Below are 18,716 nucleotides of genomic sequence, written 5' to 3' on the forward strand. Positions count from 1 at the left end.
TCCTCCCTCCCTCCCTCCCCCTCTCTCCCCCTCTCTGTTTCCCTCCCTCCCTCCCTCCTTCCTTTTCTCTCTCTCTCCCTCTCTCTCCCCCTCCCTCTCCCCCTCTCTCCCTCCCTCCCTCCCTTTCTCATACATGTGCACACATACACATACGAGCAAGTCATTTGAGCTGATTTTAGAAGTCACACTGCTTTTTGAGAGACAGAACTTGCTCGTTCAAACCTAGCCTTGCCCAGGGTCTAGACATCTTGTGGTTTGTTTGCTTTTTTAAAATCTAGCTCTGACCTGGTGTGATTTTGGTGCATTCGCTCCTTGCCCTCTTCCAGAGTGGAGAGCACCAAGGGGCACAGTGTGAAGCTTGTGTGGACTGGGTATGGTGCCAGGGACACCAGGCTACAGTAGAGACCATCGTCTTCCCTTACATTCAGCATTTTCATGTGCTTTGCACTCAGCTATGCTGGTATTCAGAGAAAGATGTTGCCATGGCAACTGCTACAACAGATGGTATTTGATCAGTGTCTAAGCCACAGAGGAGATAGACAACAGCCTCTGGGTTTGCATATTTGTTAGCATGAGACCCAATCAAACTTTGATCACAACTGAAAGTTTTTCTGTCTATTTCTCACTACATATTCCAGGCTGCCCTGGAACTAGCTATATAGACCAGGCTGGCCTTGAACTTACAGATTCAGTAGTGGAATTAAAGGGCATTCTAAGCTATGGAATGGTATTCTGAGTACTGAGACAAAGGCTGTCACACACACAGCCATGGAGGTTGCCCTACAATCTGAAGTACAGATACTGTGAAGAACCTGTTCAAGTTCAAGGTGATGGCAGATGGGGAGAAAGGACTGCTCACAGTGAATGAAGGCTGTGCTACATTTGGCTCCAAACAACGGGATTCTGGGGAAGGGTATCCTGGCCAGCATGTGTTCCTTTTTCCTGCCCCATCCTTCAGTAGTTACCTTCTGCTTCCAGGCCTCTAGGCTACATGGTGGCCCCTCTGCTGGGCTTACACCTTTAGCTATGCTGCCCACTGGAGCGACTCAATCCCAGATCTCTTGACCCATCTCTATGGCCACAATTACAAAAGCCTCCTCACCCATCCCCAGTCCCCTTAGGCAATACCAGAATGTCAGACTTTGCACAGATTTGTTTTCCTCTTAGCTAATTTTGGAAAGTGGTTTCTATTGGCTGCACAGTGCTAATGAACAGGTCTGGTCATATTTACATTCTTTTCTTGTTAAGAGTCTCTTTTCCTTCTCTCTGCCTCCCAGTGTTAACAGGACCCTCAGCTCTCACTGGGTGTCTGGATCACACATGAGCCAGAAGCCTCTTTAGAGAAGGCACAAGAGCATCTCTGGCGCTAGCTGTAATGATCACTGGGGTGCTGTTGGGGTCCGGTGGTGGCTTGTGGTCTCAATGGGTGAAGAGCTGGGTTTCTCACCTGTGCTATATATTTGAAGGAAATCCTTAAGGTACATTGTAATCACGACAGGACCAGGATCAAAGCAGCAGGCCCTGCTTCTGATCTCGTTCCAAATGAAGCTGGGGGTGGTTGGAATCCAGGCCTGACCCCTTCCTGCTCCCCAGCCTCCCTGTGTTCCTGGGGTGCAGATGAAAAGAGTGAGGGTCCCTGCCCCCTTTGTCAGGAGTGATTTCCAGCCCCAGAAGAACATGATTAAAGAACATGATTTGTCTCTTGAGGAATTTTTTTAACTCCTCCTGTGCGGAGTTTAGGGCATTGGGAACATTTTCAAGGTACTTGTGGGCTTGTGCATGACCTGTCCACGGTGGCCCAGTTTTTATTTTATTTTTTATCTAACGTTTCCTGGGCGTGTGGTTTAGCCTTCTGGATGTTGTCCCTTGTGTTTTCTTGGTGTCCTAATGCTTTCTGTACACTGAAAGAATGATGTTTCAGATGCTTCCTCTGATTCATGTGCTTTGAGGGGGAACCGGAGTGAGCATGGAATGGCTCTGTGGACCCCAAAGGGGGAAAGTATGTGGCTGCAGGCCCCTGAGCAGGATAGGAGGGCCTTCTGGGTGCATTTCCCCACCCTTTCACTGCCCTGGGTGATCTTGTTCCAAGGCCTGGCCTTAGCTTTCTTACCTCACTTGCCCCCTCGTACGGTCCTGACTAAAATCAGTGGCATCCACAGAACGGAGCTCAGTGTCTGACACCTGCACAGCCAGGCTGTGGATGAATCATCCAACCCGAGGAGTCTCAGCCGCAACACTATTGGCCTTCTGACTGGATAGCCCTTCCCAGAGAAAAGGATTGCCCTCCTACTAAGTGCAGGAGAGGGCAGTTGTGCACATAGTAGGACCGTCATTGACTTCTACCTACTAGATGGTTGTTGACACCCCTTCCCCAACTTGCACTATGGCAGCCTAAGATGTTACCCCTACAGCACTGTCTACTTTTTCTCTTCCCTCCTCCTCCACTCTCCCCTTCCCCCTGTGAGGGAATGTTAAATGACACCGTGAAATTGTATAAAAGAATGGTAGAACTCCAAAAAAATAACTAAGGAGAAAGTATGCCTCTATGCCTTTTTTTATAATTACGCTTATACTTATTCATCCTTCTCATAGAACTGAGTGCTATGAGGAAACCTGGCAGATGGCTGAATTGAAATATAGTAAGGCCAGCCTTGCCAGAAGAGCCTGCCATGTGCTGTACCCGATGCTGTGTGCACTAAATGTCCTGTCGATGCAATGGATAACCGTGTTCCCTGATCCTTGAAAGGGAGTTCATACAAGTGCTGTATTGTAGAATGCTTTTCTTAAACCAATCTCTGTCTCTCTCTCTCTCTCTCTCTCTCTCTCTCTCTCTCTCTCTCTCTCTCTCTGTCTCTCTCTCTCTCTCACTATGTCTCACTCTCTATGTCTCTCTCTGCCTCTCTCTCTGTCTGTCTCTCTGTCTCTCCCTCTCTCCCTGTCTCCCTTTCTCTCCCCCTCCATCATTTTTTCCCGTAGTTTCACATTGTTATTCCAGTACCAAAGTATTTAGCCTTATTCCATGACCCTTTCTAGGTAACTATTAACTGTATCACTTTTAATTTTTGCATTAACAAAAATTCGGTGACAGCCAGCCCTTTCCTTTTCTCTTTTCCCACGGGGATAGAATTACCTAAGCTTCTCTCATCAGCCACATGCAAGATAAAATGTTCTATTAAAGAAGCAGCATGGGGTTATGGAAAAGGACAGGCATGAAAGAATGGGCATGTACAATATTTTTGTTTGGTTTTTAAGATTTATTTTAAATGTATGATTATTTGGCCTTCGTGAATGCATGTACACCACATGTGTTCCTTCTATCTGCCAAAACCAGAAGAGGGCACCGGATCTCTTGGAACGAGAGTTGGTGACAATTGTGATCTGCCATGTGGGTGCTGAGAACTGAACCCAAGTCCTCTGCAAGGTCAGCAAGTGCTCTGAACTGTATCTCTCTTGTTCTTGTCTGTCTTTCAAAACAGGGTAGCATTTAGCCCAGACTGGCTTTCAACTTCAAATTCTCCTGCCTCTACCCACACCCCCAAATGCTTGCATTATAGAAGTGTATCACAATACTCATTACATTTCATGCTTTTACTGTAGTTTCAAAGTGAAAGTGGCTTGAACTGGAAATGGTTGTGCACACCTGTGGTGGCAGCTAATCTAAAGATTGAGGCAGAAGCTTGCTTGAGGGGTTCAAGTTTATACTGGGAAACATAATGACAGCTTTTCTTTAAATAAGTGTGTGTGTGTGTGTATGTGCTTGTTACATGTATTTATCTATACAACAGTGCTTTTTTTGGGCCTACAAACTTCTATGAAGTGTTTTGTTGTACAAATAGCAGAAATAAAACCATCACAGACAGTATTTTCTTTAATGACTAATATTTTCTCTTAGAGGCAAGATTTTGTAGTAGGGTAAAACAGTATTTGGAAATCTGTTACTGTATTTTCAAATGGGAGCAGATCACCCTCCACACACCATGTGATACAGGAAGCAATCTCTTCCTCTCTCCCCACTTTCATTTCCTCACCAAGGTGCTAGGACTTAGTGGTCTCATAATTATAATATATCAGTCTGGTGAAGACCTTCAAGGTGGGCTGGAAGGAGAGGGAATCTGGGTTTAAAAAAAAAGAAAGGTGGGGGTGGGCTGGGGAGATGGCTCAGCAGTTAAGAGCACTGACTGTCCCTCCAGAGGTCCTGAATTCAATTCCCAGCAAACACATGGTGGCTCACAACTATCTGTAATGGGATCCAATGCCCTCTTCTGGTGTGTCTGAAGACATCTCATAACATAAAGTAAATAAATAAATAAATAAATAAATAAAAAGGGGGTTCCTGGAGAGAGTCACTTCTAGCTGGGGGAGGGGGGGCGTTATGTGGGCTCTTCTAAGATGGCACAATTTCAGTCAGGGATCTTGTGGCCTATTTATTGAGTTAGACGGGGGAGCCACCCTCACTGTGAGACCATGATAGAAGCCTGGAATTTGTTAGATGTTTTAATACCCTCCTGGAACCCAAGACCTCAGGAGGTAGGAGCAGATCTACAGGCTGGAGTGGAGAAGGAGCATGCCGGAGGTCAGCGGCAGAATGAAGTCTGGATCACGTAGCAGGGTGAATCAAATTCATGAGGACCAGCACGGAGCCAGGCTGTGCTCAGAGCTGTTAAACTAAAGCACTTCTCACCAGCTGTAGCTGAGGGGAACCATCAAGACATTGCCTGAGAGTGGGGAGGACAGTATGTTCATTGTGAAAGACAGTCCTGTGAGTTTAGAATAAACTCCGTGTCGTAAATACTGGGTTGAGTGCATATAAACATGGAAGAGTCTGGGAAATCCCATTGCAGGAATTAGTTGGGGATGGGAGTGGTGGAATCATTACTGTGTAACACAAATTCTATGAAGTCCTAAGATCACTGCACCCACTCTAAAACCGTTTCTTTTACTCTTGATCACCAGAGACATTTATCAAGCCAGGATATTCTCCTTTAAAACAAAAAAAGTAATTAGGCCTGACAGCTGAAGTTAAGTCAGACCTTTGGGAATGACCTAATTGCTTTTTTGTTGGAGGCCTGACATCGATTTGCCCTTGGCCTTGGTGTCAACACAAGCAAACATGGGCAGCCTCCCAGACTCCGGCTAGTGACTGTATCCTTGACACAAAGAGGACAAAGGACAGGAACATCCCAGAGGTCATGGGCCTCTGTGATCACCTCCAATGTCTGCCAGGCTGAGAATTTTGTGAGTAAACACTGACTCCCTGCTGAAGCTGCCACTCACCATTTGGACATTTGACTGCCCGAACCTTTAGAAACTGGAAATTTACCCCCAGCAACTGGAGGGTGGGTGGGTCTGTCAATTCCGTCTCCACCTCCGTGTTACTGGCAACCACTCCAGTTTTGAGGATCACACTGTGGTGACATTGATCAAGATGAGAGATCTCATTCCACCCTGGTTATTTTTGGCATCTGCAAGCAATCCAAGGGCCTCGACTTCTGGCCCCGTGTGGTTAGGATATTAAGTAACTGCTTCCTGTGCGAGTACAGACAGCGCTTTCAGAGTCCTAACCTTGCTTCTATCTCATTGGTCGCTTTTTGAGTGCGTTCTGCTTGCTGTTGGTTCCTCGTGAGCGTGTCTGGAGAAAGCTGAATGGTTATTAAATGTGTCTTGTGTTTTTCCCCTCTAGATTGAAAACATAGATGCCTGCTTGAATTTCCTGGCAGCAAAGGGAATCAACACCCAGGGGCTGTCTGCAGAAGGTGAGTCAGGGCCCACTCCTTTTCGTCATTAGCGATGCCCACCTGTTATGGCCCACATGTTCCCTAACCATTAACTGCTGCTGCAGTCATGACCAGGGCTGCCGGTGGGCTGTCCTGGTAGGATGCCCTTTCCGGCACAGTTGAGGATACTAACTTCCTCACAGTGCTCAGCTCACTCTAAGAACGCAGCCCTGTGTGCATGCCACATCTGCATGCCATGGAGGGGGTGGGGGAAGAGAAAGGGAGCACGCCGCTCCAGTCGGAGACGTGCCTGCCTGAACAACACTGATCCCCAGTCCCGTGGCGCAGCAGGTTATCACTCAGCCGTTGTCTGTGGGAAAGAGAATATGCAAGCACAGAACCAAGTTCAACCATCCAGCGGCCAAGGGAACCGCGTACTTTGTCCTTACTGGTGGCACCTCACCTTGCTCTTTGAAGACAGAGTGGAGCTTGTGAACACACTACCACCTTTTAACCTCCCGATTAGCTTTTAATTAACTTGGATTTGGTGACCAATTAGCATCTATAGTCTGCTAGTGACGTGTTGTTAGATGGGATAATAGTTTGGAGCCCGCTGGCCAGAATTATCTGCCTCCTCAGGCAACACTTCCACCTGGAATCAACCTCTCTCTCTCTCTCTCTCTCTCTCTCTCTCTCTCTCTCTCTCTCTCTCTCTCTCTCTCTCTCTCTCTTGCTCTCCGATGCTCTCTCCCCTTCCTTCCCCCTCCCCCTGTTTGTAAACACCGGCAGCTGCCAGCTCTGAAGCTGCCATAGGCCAGGCATCTTCCCAGCTCATTAGTCGGCACCTGCCTCCAGTTTTCCGGAACAGGTAGTGCAGTGGGGCAGTGCAATTGCTCGTCCTAGCATAGCAGGAGTGTGCTCTGAAAAGATGTAAGGGAGCACTGGCCCTGGAAGCTGGGGCGGGGCTGAGGGGAGCAGTAAGCCGGAGTCCGAAGATGGAATAGGTAAGTTAGCAGACCTCGTGGGTTCTGCATGGGCTTATGCCTTGTCTTTGCAAAGCGATGAAAGCTTGGGTCATCTGGCTGTGTTTCTGAACTGTTGTCTCCTCCATGTTAGAGGTGGGTGGCATCCGTGGCTTCTACATCCACAGTGTGACTCTGTGTGGAATGTGTCCGAAAAGGGTTGTAATTCTCCTTTTGCCAAGCCTGACCTTGGGCAGGCCTGGTCACCTGTTCCATGAGTCTCAGGAGTAGCTTAGCCAACTTTAATCTGAAGACTTACAGAAAAAATGCTTAGAAGGTTGCCCTGCCCTAGCTATGGGTCTCACCTTAGTGGACTTAGTGTACATTGCTGGAACCTACCGTGTACAGTAGTAAACACAAATTCAGTGTACAGGATGTCCCCCCATGCTATTCCTGTGCTGACCAGTAGGTGGCAGAGCATGTTCCTCTTAGTGTCTAGGAATGAATGGTGCAGGCCTCTGTCCTCCCAGGAGAGCATCTGCAGGGACTTTTACAGAGTTATGCAGTCTTGCCTCCTCCCTTAGGCATGGAGGTGAACTCTGGCCACTTAGCAGCTGCCTGTTGTCTGCCTTTCTACTTCATTTGTTCTCTCATCTCTGTATCCTCGGAAGGCATAGACGTCTTTACAGTGTTTACTGAACAGATGCTAACTGTGCTCTGTTGGGCTTGTCGGCATTGACTCCAGTTCTCATAGCTGAAGATGGAGTTTACAGGATTCATGGTTTACTGATGGAGGAACTGGCTGAAAGCTGAGTGGGGCTGAGAGATAACCTCAATGAGTAAAGTGCTTTCTGTGTGAGCATGAAGACCAGAGCTGGTCCCCAGTGATCATGGCATCTCATGCTTTGCCCATACACCTAGGACTTGGAGTTGAGGACGATAGAGGTTGGTGACAGGAGGTAACCAGACAATTAGCCAGATGGTAAGCTTCAAGTTCAGAAATGAGAGGCTCCCCGTACAGTGCATTTGGACACACCCATGTGCACACATGTACACACCACACACAAAGAGAGATTATGAGTGACATCTCTGGTAAGTGCCTATTCACCTTGGAAAAGCTAGAGACGCACCCCTATCTCTGGGATGGCACCCAGGCTGTCCAAGCAGGGCATCTGTCTTTCATTTTTTTAGCTGCACTGGGCACTGCACTTCCTCAAGCACAGCTCTTGTTAGTCATAGTCAACTTGTAGATGTAGGTACCCAAAAAGTACCCAGAGTGCCCAGTCCTTGATGGAGCACACCTCATCCTCGACCCCTGCTTCTCCACCACAGGGGAGGATGGACTCAAGGCCTGGAGGACTCCAGGTATTCTCAGAAAGTGCACCCCCACTCCCAACTGTCTCCCAGAACAGGTTGTCAGTTCTGACAGGTGGAGTCTGGAAGGACTGTGGGCAGGGCAGATCTTAAACATCACCCCAGGGCAGGGCAGGCTTAAACTGGCAGACTCTGGCACATCTCCAAGAGCAGAGAGATGGGGCTGAACTTCTAGGGCACAAAGAGTGCAGGAGGTGTAGGCCAGGGGGCCACTCAGACCAGTATCACCTCTGTGGACTACTGCTGTAGCCACTGCCCCTGGGCACCCGCCGTCTGGGCCTGGAACAAAGGCTCTGTGTGGCTCTCTAAAGGCAGGTTGGGGCAGGCCTGTGCTACTCCAGCACCGCGGGACAGGTGTGCAAGACCCACCCGTTCCAGAGCCAGCTGTAATCACTGGGAAAGGGCGGAGGTGTGTCTGTGGGGCTTTCCAGCTGCCAGCTGCTTCTCAAGAGGAGCCTGGGGCAATCAGTTGGCTTCAAAAGGAAAACAAAGGACATTAAAACAACATTATTTTTTAAAACACTATGATGATTTTCTGACATTGCAGGTGACCGTGACCATGGGCAGAGAGGCAAGCGGGAGGGCCTGGACTCAGCAGTCCCCTTCCTTATGACTCAAACTCGCTCCTCCCCTCTGGGGCAGGGTTGTTCATATTGCTGTTCTGATGTATAGGACTTCCTGACCTAACTGGGATTCCCTGCCCCCAGAGGAGAAGGGGAGGGAGGGAGGGAGAGGGGAAGGATTGTGGGAGGGGGGTGGCTGGGAAGGGGGCAGTGAGCAGGATGCAAAGTGATTAAGAAATAAAATTGGGCTGGAGAGATGGCTCAGTGGTTAAGAAGAGTATTGACCGCTCTTTCAGAGGTCCTGAGTTCAATCCCCGGCAACCACATGGTGGCTCACAACCATCTGTAATAGGATCTGATGCCCTCTTCTGGTGTGCGTGAAAACAGCTATAGTGTATTCACATAATAAATACATCTTTAAAAAAATCTTAAAAAAAAAGAAAGAAAACAGAAAAAATTAAAAAAAATGTTAAAACAAGCCCAGTGTGGTAGCCATTCCTTTAACCCCAGGCAAAGCCTGTTGGTTTATAGTATTTTGATGTCAGCCTGGTCCATTTAGAGAGTATCAAGCTAAGTGAGACTCTGTTTACAAAAAAAAAAAAAGCATTGAAACAAAATAACGTTGCCAAAGATGTAACGTTAGTAACATGCTCATTGGGAGAGTGGTTGCCTAACATGCAAGAAGCTGGGTTTCAATCTCCAGCACCACATAAGGGAAGTATGGAGGTACATGCTTCCAAGCCCAGCATTTGAGATGTACAGCCAGGGGTATCACAAGTTCAAGGTCGTCTTTGGTTGTATACTGAGATCCAGGTCAGGCTGGGCTACATGAGACCTTGTCTTGAAAACTCAAAACAAACCAGGTGGTAATGGCATACATCTTTAATCCCAGCACTTGGGAGGTAGAAGCAGGTGGATCTCTTTGAGTCTGAGGCCAGCCTGGTCTACAAAGGGAATTCCAGGACAGCTAGGGTTACATAGTGAAACCCTGTCTTGAAAAACTAAAACAAAACAACTAACCAAACAAACAAAAAATAAAAAAAACCAAACATCTTTTGACTTAGCTGTGGTGCCTGGAATTACTTATATCATCTCTGCAGATTTATCTTATATCTAAGATAAATTAGTTCTTATGTCTAAGTGATTAGTACAAGCCAGTGGGAACACAGGGGTCAGGCAGAAACCAGAGAAGGTATGTGTCCTGACAGTAGTGGATATCCCTGAAACAGAATAGTCTGTGCCATTTGGCCTTCCCTTCAAAAGAGGGTGGCCAGACCAGAGTCTCCCTGGGCCAGACACTTCACTCTGGGTGTTCCTGTTTTTAACCTGTGTTAGAAGTCTAGGTAAGCTTGGCCAATCATGTGCAGAAAGAGGCTCCCTTCCCAATGCCTTGGGAAATGTCAACATTCTTGTGGTCTTTCGGGGTTTGGTTTCTCGGCTTCCTCTATGGAATTGGTTCACCAGACAAATACCATTTGGAAATGTGGGCAGAAGACAATTCTAGCTATTTGGGATACTGTCTGTTAGGGACCACCCATAGGATAGGATAGGTGGCTTTTAGAACTTTCACTCCTGTTGAGTTCTTTGTGATATGAAAACATAATTTCATCAACTGGGGAACCAATAAGGAAAATATGGTATGCCCATATAGTGATACACTATGCAGTGCTATAAAGCCCAAGCGTGTTCTAATGTGGTTGAACAAAACTTAGGCTAAGGGGTGGTGATGCAGCCAGCCCAGTGGTGTAAGGCTTGCCTAGTGTGTGCAAGGCCCTAGATTTAATCCTTAGTACTATAAAGCTAAAGTTAAAAACAAAAAATGGAAAAAAAAACCCCAAACTAATATGCTAAGTAAAAGAAACCAACACAAAAGATTACAAGTTAAATGATTTACATACGGTGTCTAGGAAAGGAAAATCTGTAGAGAGAGCAGATTCATGGGTGCCTGGGAATTTGGGGATTGATTGCCACTGAATACAGGAAATTACCTTAATAGAAATGTTTTAAAATTAGAACCGGTTAAACTCACTACAAGTCATTGGATTGTAGACTTAGTTTTATGTATGCACACCGGCTGTGTAATACTTCGATTTATTTGAAGAAACAGAAAGAAAGCCACTGTTGAACTCTGTCCACTGTGAGATTATTTGTGATGGTTTCTTTGTGTGTCCCTTTGGGAAAGCTGGGTGGGAAGACTCCTTCTCAGGGTTCCTTTGGGTGGAAGGCCCAGACAGGGAGCGGAGAGAGCTGCAGGTAGAGAGGGCCTGTGTGTTCTTGAGCTCAAAATACAGAGTGAGGTGGTACTGCGGGTGCTGGGTACTCAGTTTCTCATCCCCTCTCTTCACACTTCTAACAACCCCCGGGGAAGGAATACTGAGATGTACTCAGTGTGTGGGGTAAGGAAACAGGGGCTCAGAGGCCTTGAGTCTTACAACTCGAAGCCTTTAAGGAAAAACTATAGAGGTTCAACCCCCAGGGTTGGCTTATGAGTCTATGATGTTTATAATAAAAGTATCGAGAAAAACGTGTAATGGCTGGGGTAGTACCATGACCTCTGATAGGTGGAGATGCTTTAGGGGAAAAGGAAGCAAACAGTCAAGAGTTGCAAATGGCTTGTTGGTCATGGTAGCTACAAGCCCAGTATTGACAGCTGTGTAGGGTGGGCTGTCAGGCTTTGGGCACTGGTATGGACATGTCCACTACTGTGTAAGGCCAGCCCGAAGTCCCGCCTGGGACATACTGGGATTTTTAATTCTCCTTTTTAGCTTTTCTTGGTTCTCCCTCCCTTTTGTTTTTCTTGTGTGGTTTATTTAAAAAATGTGTTAAGGATGTTGAAAGCACCAGGAAGATTAAAAAAAAAATACTACGTGCCCATGAGCTACCTTAGTAAAGAAAACATTATTTGATCTGTTTTTAAATTCACCATATGTGATGAGCATGCAAGCAAGCCAAGTCACACAGTGTTAGGAAAACCAACCCCTGACCTAGGAAAAAAACCTGGGTTCAAGTCCCACCTTGGAGAAATCTCACTATCCTTCTGACTTCCAGCTTCCCCTTAAGTATCCCTGTCCAGGGCGTCAAAATGACAGACACCATGAGCTTGCAGCCAGCTTGGAGGTACACTCTAGTCAGTCATAAAACTTGCTAATTATACTACTCACCATCCTGATAACTGGGAAAAGCACAAAAGATAGATTTTACATAGATTTCATCTCTAAGAATAGCTATTATCTCTCCAGTAAATTCATATTTTGAGGGGTATTAGTTCATTCTTCCCCATGTTCCTTCAGTGGTGTTCATTTGAATGTTGACACTTGATTAATTTCTGAATTTCATCCCTTACTCAGGTCTCTGTCCAACCAATGACTAGAGATGTGTTGTCCTTTACTGTTGGCTTCTGTTTCCCCGTGACTGAAGTCACTGACTGAGTCATACTCCCGCCCACAGCCAAGCTAGGGAGCGCACCCTCACCTCTGAGAATCCTGTGAATCTGTGTCACAGTGGGTAGTTCATAGGCAATGGCTGGGCATCCCAATTGGACTAGGTCATCCCTGACTTCCACTGGTCCTTGTGGCATAATTAAGAGCCCAATGTATCAATATCATGATTTGGGGCTGGAGAAAAGGCTTAGCAGGCACAGGCATTTTGCTGCCAAGCCTGATGACCTGAGTTCAGTCCCTAGTTGGCAGAGTAACTTTGGAAGAGTCATCAGCATAAGAGACTTATTCATGCAGCATGAGGCTGTATGGCTGTTTTCTTTGGGGTTCTGGGCTGTGTTCTTCCCGTAGCACCAAGAGTGGTGGAGACCACCATTATTCCCACCCAGTGAATCTTGACATAGATGCCATCGTTTGCTCTGCAAAGACAGCTATGCATGCTGCGGCTGGCTGTGGAAGGATTGTCCTTCCTCAGAGGCCCGGAGAGATGGCAGGACTTGCACAACTGGAGGAGGTAGAGTGCAGGCTGGAGTCTGGAGGTGCAGACTTTGTAAATTCTCTGCTGCACCTGTTAGCCGTCACAGAACCTGCTAGCTTTCCAAGTATGATGGGTAGACTGGCTTCCAGAAGGGCGTATCGTTATCCTCACAGCCTGAGGAAAGGGGTGCTTTGACAAAACAATTGCTCTGTCCCAGTCTAACTTGGGAGTGGAGGGTTGGACACAGGTCCAAAGGCCTGACTGGCTGCCCTTCCTTCCATGTGGGAACATGGCTTGTTCTGAAGGCATGCATTACTTTCCTTCACCCATAATTGACTGTGTTGGACCTTAGAGGAAGTCCTTGTGCCTTCCTGGGAAAGTTTCCTCAGCCAGGGCTCAGCCAGAGGCCTGCGTTTCCCATACAAGCAGGCCTGCTGACTCCTACCCTCTCACAAGACCCCTAAAGTTTCCTTGGCCTAGCTTTGTGCTAGCATCCTTTTCCCTAGCATAGCAGAGGAGTATGGAGAATATCACCTCTCTGGGTTTTCTTCTCTGATGTTCCTCTTTCTTAGTGGCCCTACGTCACCGCCTTGGGGTCAGCGTAGCCTCTGGCCATTGGCGGCTGGTATTTAATATGCTACATAAAAGGATGGTTGCTCAGTTTCTGTATGGAATAAATATTTCATTCCTTGCCACAGCTCTTTATACATGCCTCGGGGCAAATGCATTTTAATATCTAAAAAGTACCGTCTAGAATTTAAAATTCTTCCCTCTCTGTTCAAATTTATTTTCATATAGGAAATATTTCGCGTAAGTCCTGAAGGGAGCTGGTTCTTACACTCTCTTGCCGCACACTCAAAGCCTAAATTAGAGTTATGGGTTCAAGGGAAAACACAGGCTGAGCCATGGGTTTGAAAAGCTGACTGGGTAGAGGAGAGGAAGGATTTGGTTGCGACGGCAGCCACTTGGCATGCTTTGTATGGCTTGAGGCTCAGAGTGTGGACTTGGCAGAAGGAGCTAGACCATAGTGCCTCTGCTAGTGCCAGAGAGCAGTCTAGGATCTCCAGCCTTGCCCAGACCACAGGCGCAGTCTTGAGAGGGACACTCATTCTTTCACTGGTATTCTTACTGAGAAGTTCCTCCTGGCCCTTGCCAGCCGGCCAGCCAGCCAGCCAGTTCTGACTTGCCTAGGACATCTACTGCAACCCCAGAAGGAGACTAGACTAATCTCTTTGTGGTTTAGGAGTGATTTTAATGGACCTTCAGGAGTTGAACTCAGGTGTGGTTGAAGCCCATTGAACATGGAAAAGAAAGGCTGACAAGAATCCTTATTTTATTTAAACTGTGCAAAGGCATTCTTGCACATTTGTTCTTAAACATCTGATACATGTTAAACAAGGACCTTAAGTTTTATTTATGAAAACAACAAGTCAATTGACTATGCTAAGTCATTTCTAGTTTAGACAGGGAGGGCATGTTGCGTACAAAATTAGGTTTTCCTAAAAAACATTTACAATTTCATGGCAGTTTCAACCATGCTATCGATTTGACAAGGTTGACTGTTTTCCACATGTATGCCTCTGGTGACAAGAACCTCCTTATTGTCTTGCAGAGATCAGGAATGGGAACCTCAAGGCCATTCTAGGCCTCTTCTTCAGCCTCTCCCGATACAAGCAGCAGCAGCAACAGCAGCAGCCTGAGAAGCAGCACCTCTCATCATCCCCTCTGCCACCTGCCGGGTCTCAGGTGGCTGGGGCGCCTTCCCAGTGCCAGCCTGGCATTCCTCAGCAACAGGGGCTGGCCACTCCCCAAGCCCCGTGCCAGCCCCTCCAGCCAGTTTCACATCAGCAAGCAAAAACACAAGCGGAAATGCAGTCCAGGTGGGCTCCTCTCGGGGACAGATGGCACTGCCGATCTTTAGGTGTCCTTCTCCCCAGCTGTGTAGGGTAGCCTGTGGGGTCTGTGGTGCTCATTTGTGAGGAATTAGCATGGCCTCAAGATAGATACAACAAGGCTGTACACAGTGGAGATGTGTGTTCATACAGGTCAGGAAGAGGCCTGCAAATTCCTAAGCTGTTCTGTAAAAGATCACCCACAAGTCATTTGCTTTAATGGCAGAAAAAGACTGATGTATTAGAAAACTGGAAAGCTTTTGACACAGGAGAAAGTCCTGTAGAAATGCCTATAATAATAACTGTCTTCTTGTAAGCTACACATTGCTAGCAGTGAAGCCCAGTGCCACTGGCCTGATTGGTTGCTTGATTTCATTGAATGTGTGCTGAAAAACACCATGCCCCAAAGTACCAGTACAGAAGGCTTCCCGAACTCGTTAGCCCTTTAACACCTGCTAGCCACAAACCAAGCCCAGAGCTGCTTGATCCACAACTACCTTGGAGTCACAGCTGTGTGTCCCCATGAAAAGTGCAGTTTCCCACCTGGCAGGGTATTTACAGCCAGGAGGCACGGGTCTGATGTAAATGAGGCCCCTTAATTAATTATCTAATTATCCAACTGGCATTATGGAAATTTGTGAAATAGGAGAGCTGCATGGACTAGCAATGAGAGAGAGAGAGGGAGGAAGAGAGAGAGAGAGAGAGAGAGAGAGAGAGAGAGAGAGAGAGAGAGAGGCACCAAGCAGCCAGGCACTGTGCTCTTTCCTTGGAGGAGCGTCTGGCTGGGAACTCTCCCCTGAGTTGAGTGCATCACTGCCACGCTGCCTTCTGCACAGGCCCATTCCCTGAAATGCTCGCTAGAATTATAGTGCAGGGAAAAGTTCTGTGTGAGAAGTGGAGAGAGCCTCATAGTTAAGTTGTTATGGTTGTTGTTGCATGTCTGCTCCGAACCTTGAATCTGCCTGTTTGCATTCTATTACCTAGTGAGAGCAAAGTCTTCTATGTGCCAGGTGCTATTAGTCATTTGGGAGTCAGAGATGAGTGATAGCCATGATACCCGCTCTCTACGTGTCCCCGGAGGAGGCTGCGCAACGAGCATATGAACCAGGAGGAAGATGGGAAAGACAGTGTGTCCACAGGAAGATGATGGGATTCAGGGTTGATAGTTTAGGCTGGGTTAATGGGAAGTCCCCTCTGAGGCCATGGCACCTCATGACTGGGAGGAAACTAACCATGCAAACCTCAACTGCAGAGATCTGACAGGGGGGCAGCTAGTGTGGAGGCTCTGTGCTAGGAGCAAGCTTGGCATGGGAGTGGGAAGAAGGAACCAGATGATTGCCCACAAGCAAAGAAGGCTCTGTGTGGTGATGGATATGGTACCAAAGTCAGGTGGAATGAAGTGAGTTTGGACTCTTTTCTGAGGAGCCAGGAAGCTAAAGGAGCCTGACAGTTCAACTGGATTTACATTAAGAAAAAGAATTCTCCGATGAATAAGCTTGTCGGGGAGAAAGAGTGAAAAGGACTCTAGTGAAGGAGACCTCTGCAGACTAGATAGTGTGAGTGACTTGAACACGATGGTCTGAGGTAGATGGAGATGGACCCTGGGGGATATGTTGAAGGTTGAGTCAAGGAGCCTACAAACAGATTCACTATCTAGAGTTGAGGAAGAAGAGGCAGCCCAAATAATAAAGCCCAGTTGTTTAGGTTGTAAGAAAAGCAACCTATTGCTAAAGATCACTTCATACCTCAAGAACAGCCACACTCAAGTCAGTTTTATTTTAAACTCATTTACTCCAATGCAGAAGGGTTCTTGCCATAATGCCATGCTTTCTGGCCCCACAAAGTGGAGGCATGGACTAGGAGCTGAGTGGTTATGTCCTCATTCACTCTCCTATCCCGCCAGGCTGAGTACTTCTGCACGTGAGTAGTCCCATCTGCTGTGCACTGTCACTTCCCACTCTTACTTTCAAAGCGTCTTGCCAAGGTCTAGACGTAAGATATCCCATACTAACCCTCTGGCTATCTTTGGTAGCCAAAGCCCCAAAGGATAGCCATTGGGACACTTGGCTATTAGTGTCAGGTACGGGCGTGAGCATCCTAGATGCCAGGTCTGTTCTGGTATTTTGTTAGAACTCTTCAAGATGCAGACATGCCCATTAAGAACAGGTCTAGGGGGCTGGAGATGGCTTAGCAGTTAAGACCACTGACTGGTCTTCCAGAGGTTCTGAGTTCAATTCTCAGCAACTACATGGGGGCTCACAACCATCTGTAATGGGATCCGATGCCCTCTTCTGGTGTGTCTGAAGACAGCTACAGTGTATTCAAATAAATAAAAATAAATACATCTTTAAAAATAGAAAAAAAAAAAAAACACATGTCTAGGTTCTATGCTCCAGTACAGCAAACACCAAGATTTGGCGGCTTTCTAAGAAGCTTTCCTATATCACTCAAGAACATTTGAGACATAGGTGTAACAATGTCAGAGCAGCCATGTGTGCCTAGTCACTTTACAGTCTCCATTGTGACTGGGCACTTGACCTATAGTTCACAACATGACGTTTCCTACAGTATAGAGTCTCTGGAAGGAGCGCATTTTCTAAGCCTTGCGTTTCTTTCCACTTGTGTCTATCTTAAATACAGTCCATATTCCGTTATTTAGGAAATATCTGAAAATTCCTTGATTTCTTTTTTTTCCTCACCGTTCTCTACTCTCCTTTCACTCCCAGAGAACAGTGCTTCTTAACTCAGATTTTTCCATGAATATACTACAAGGGAAATAGATGTCAGAATAAGTGCTTCAGGTTGGGAGACAGCTCTGTGGTAGAATACTTGCCATCTCTAGTACCTAACCTTTATCCAAAAAGGCATAAGAAAGATAAATGACACAAAATAACTATAAATTGATTAAATCTGACCAAGGGTTTTTATATGTGCACATTGATGGAGAATTGTCTTTATACCCCAGTGAATAATCCTGTGAAATCGGCACGTCAGTACTTTAGAGAGTATTGCTTTGTGTTATAACTGCTTTCTATGTCAAGCATTGCAGTGCTTTAGAGAGATAGAAAAACAGGAAGGAAAAGATGAGACAAGAGGATTGCCACAAATTCCACGGCAGCCCAAACTGTAAAGTGAAGGACTCAGAGCAGCCCAGGTGTGAGACCCTATCACAGAAAACCAAATCAAACAAAAAGTATAAAGAAAGAGTATCGATGAGTGAAGTCAGCAAAGATATTTAGTATGGTAACGGGGGGGGGCTGAAGGGGGCTTGGGGGGGCTGGGGGGGGGGGGAGGCGGGCGGGCAGAGGGATTAACAACCTGAAAGTCCTGAGCTAGATCCTTTGTTTTGTCTTACAGTCATTGGTATTAAATCTAGGGCCTTGCTCACATTCAGGAAGCGCTCAGTTACTAGACCATATACCCAGCTTTCTTTTTACTTCGTATTTTAAAACAAGGTCTCAGTAAGTTGACAGGGCTGACCCCAAACTCCCTCTGGCTCCAGCAGATCTTGAAATGCCAACTGTGGTGGTTGGTACCACTCTTTGATGGTCATGGACTCACCCTCGGAAACTGGAAGCCCCAGTAGACTTTTCTATAAGCTGCCTTGGTCACGACATCTGTTTAGAGCAATAGAAAAGTAACAAAGACACCATCCATCCTCCTCAGCCTCCTGAGTACCTGAGATCACAAGTCTAGGCTTTAGATAATCTTGACAGTAGTTTCTTCACACTATAATCTCTGAAGTTAGACCTAGAGGGCACTGTGTGTTTAGTGGGAAGAATATGGTGAACTTCCTCTTGGCTTGTCTAATGTGTCTCTCCTCACTCATCTGTTCCATCTTTTCCTTCCTACCCTGCAGTGCATCATCTAAGGACTCATCTCAAAGCAAAATCATCCGCTTCACTCTGGGTCAGAAAAAGATCTCTAGGTTAGCAGTGTCCTCTGTGTCCTCCAAAGCATGGTTTAAGCCCAGCCTACTCTTCCCATTGCCTCCTTGCTGGCTGAGTTCCCTGTTGATTCCCCTCCCTGCTCTGTGTCTCCAGTTACCCAAACCTAAACATGCTTTGGCTATTGATTCATCTGGGGGAGTTCTGAGAGTGGGCTTGGGTGGGAATGTGTGTATGTGTGTGAGAAGCTTTGTATGTGCGTAGACTGGCTCAGACTGGATGTTTACATTGTATTGATTTCACCTTGTCGTGAGAAACCTGTTCATAGGAAGAGGTGAGTTTCTAGGTAGTTATATAGCTGTCTTACGGTGAATGCATTTGCTCCCTGCTTCATCCCGGCCCTAATCCA

At 46.8% G+C, this 18,716-nt stretch overlaps 1 protein-coding gene across 3 annotated transcripts in view; it reads left to right on the forward strand.

Annotated features, from left to right (window-relative positions):
• The window catches only part of Nav2 (neuron navigator 2), a 245,947-nt gene that overhangs the window by 30,569 nt on the left and 196,662 nt on the right, over positions 1-18,716 (forward strand). For all 3 annotated transcript variants that reach the window (XM_028787457.1, XM_028787459.1, XM_028787456.1), the window contains exons 3-4: positions 5,681-5,753; positions 14,141-14,408. In XM_028787457.1, coding sequence (XP_028643290.1) covers positions 5,681-5,753; positions 14,141-14,408 — 341 coding nt within the window. The remainder of the gene's footprint in view (positions 1-5,680; positions 5,754-14,140; positions 14,409-18,716) is intronic.

Source organism: Grammomys surdaster, unplaced genomic scaffold (genome assembly GCF_004785775.1).
Source record: "Grammomys surdaster isolate TR1022 unplaced genomic scaffold, NIH_TR_1.0 125635, whole genome shotgun sequence".
Classification (NCBI taxonomy): domain Eukaryota; kingdom Metazoa; phylum Chordata; class Mammalia; order Rodentia; family Muridae; genus Grammomys; species Grammomys surdaster.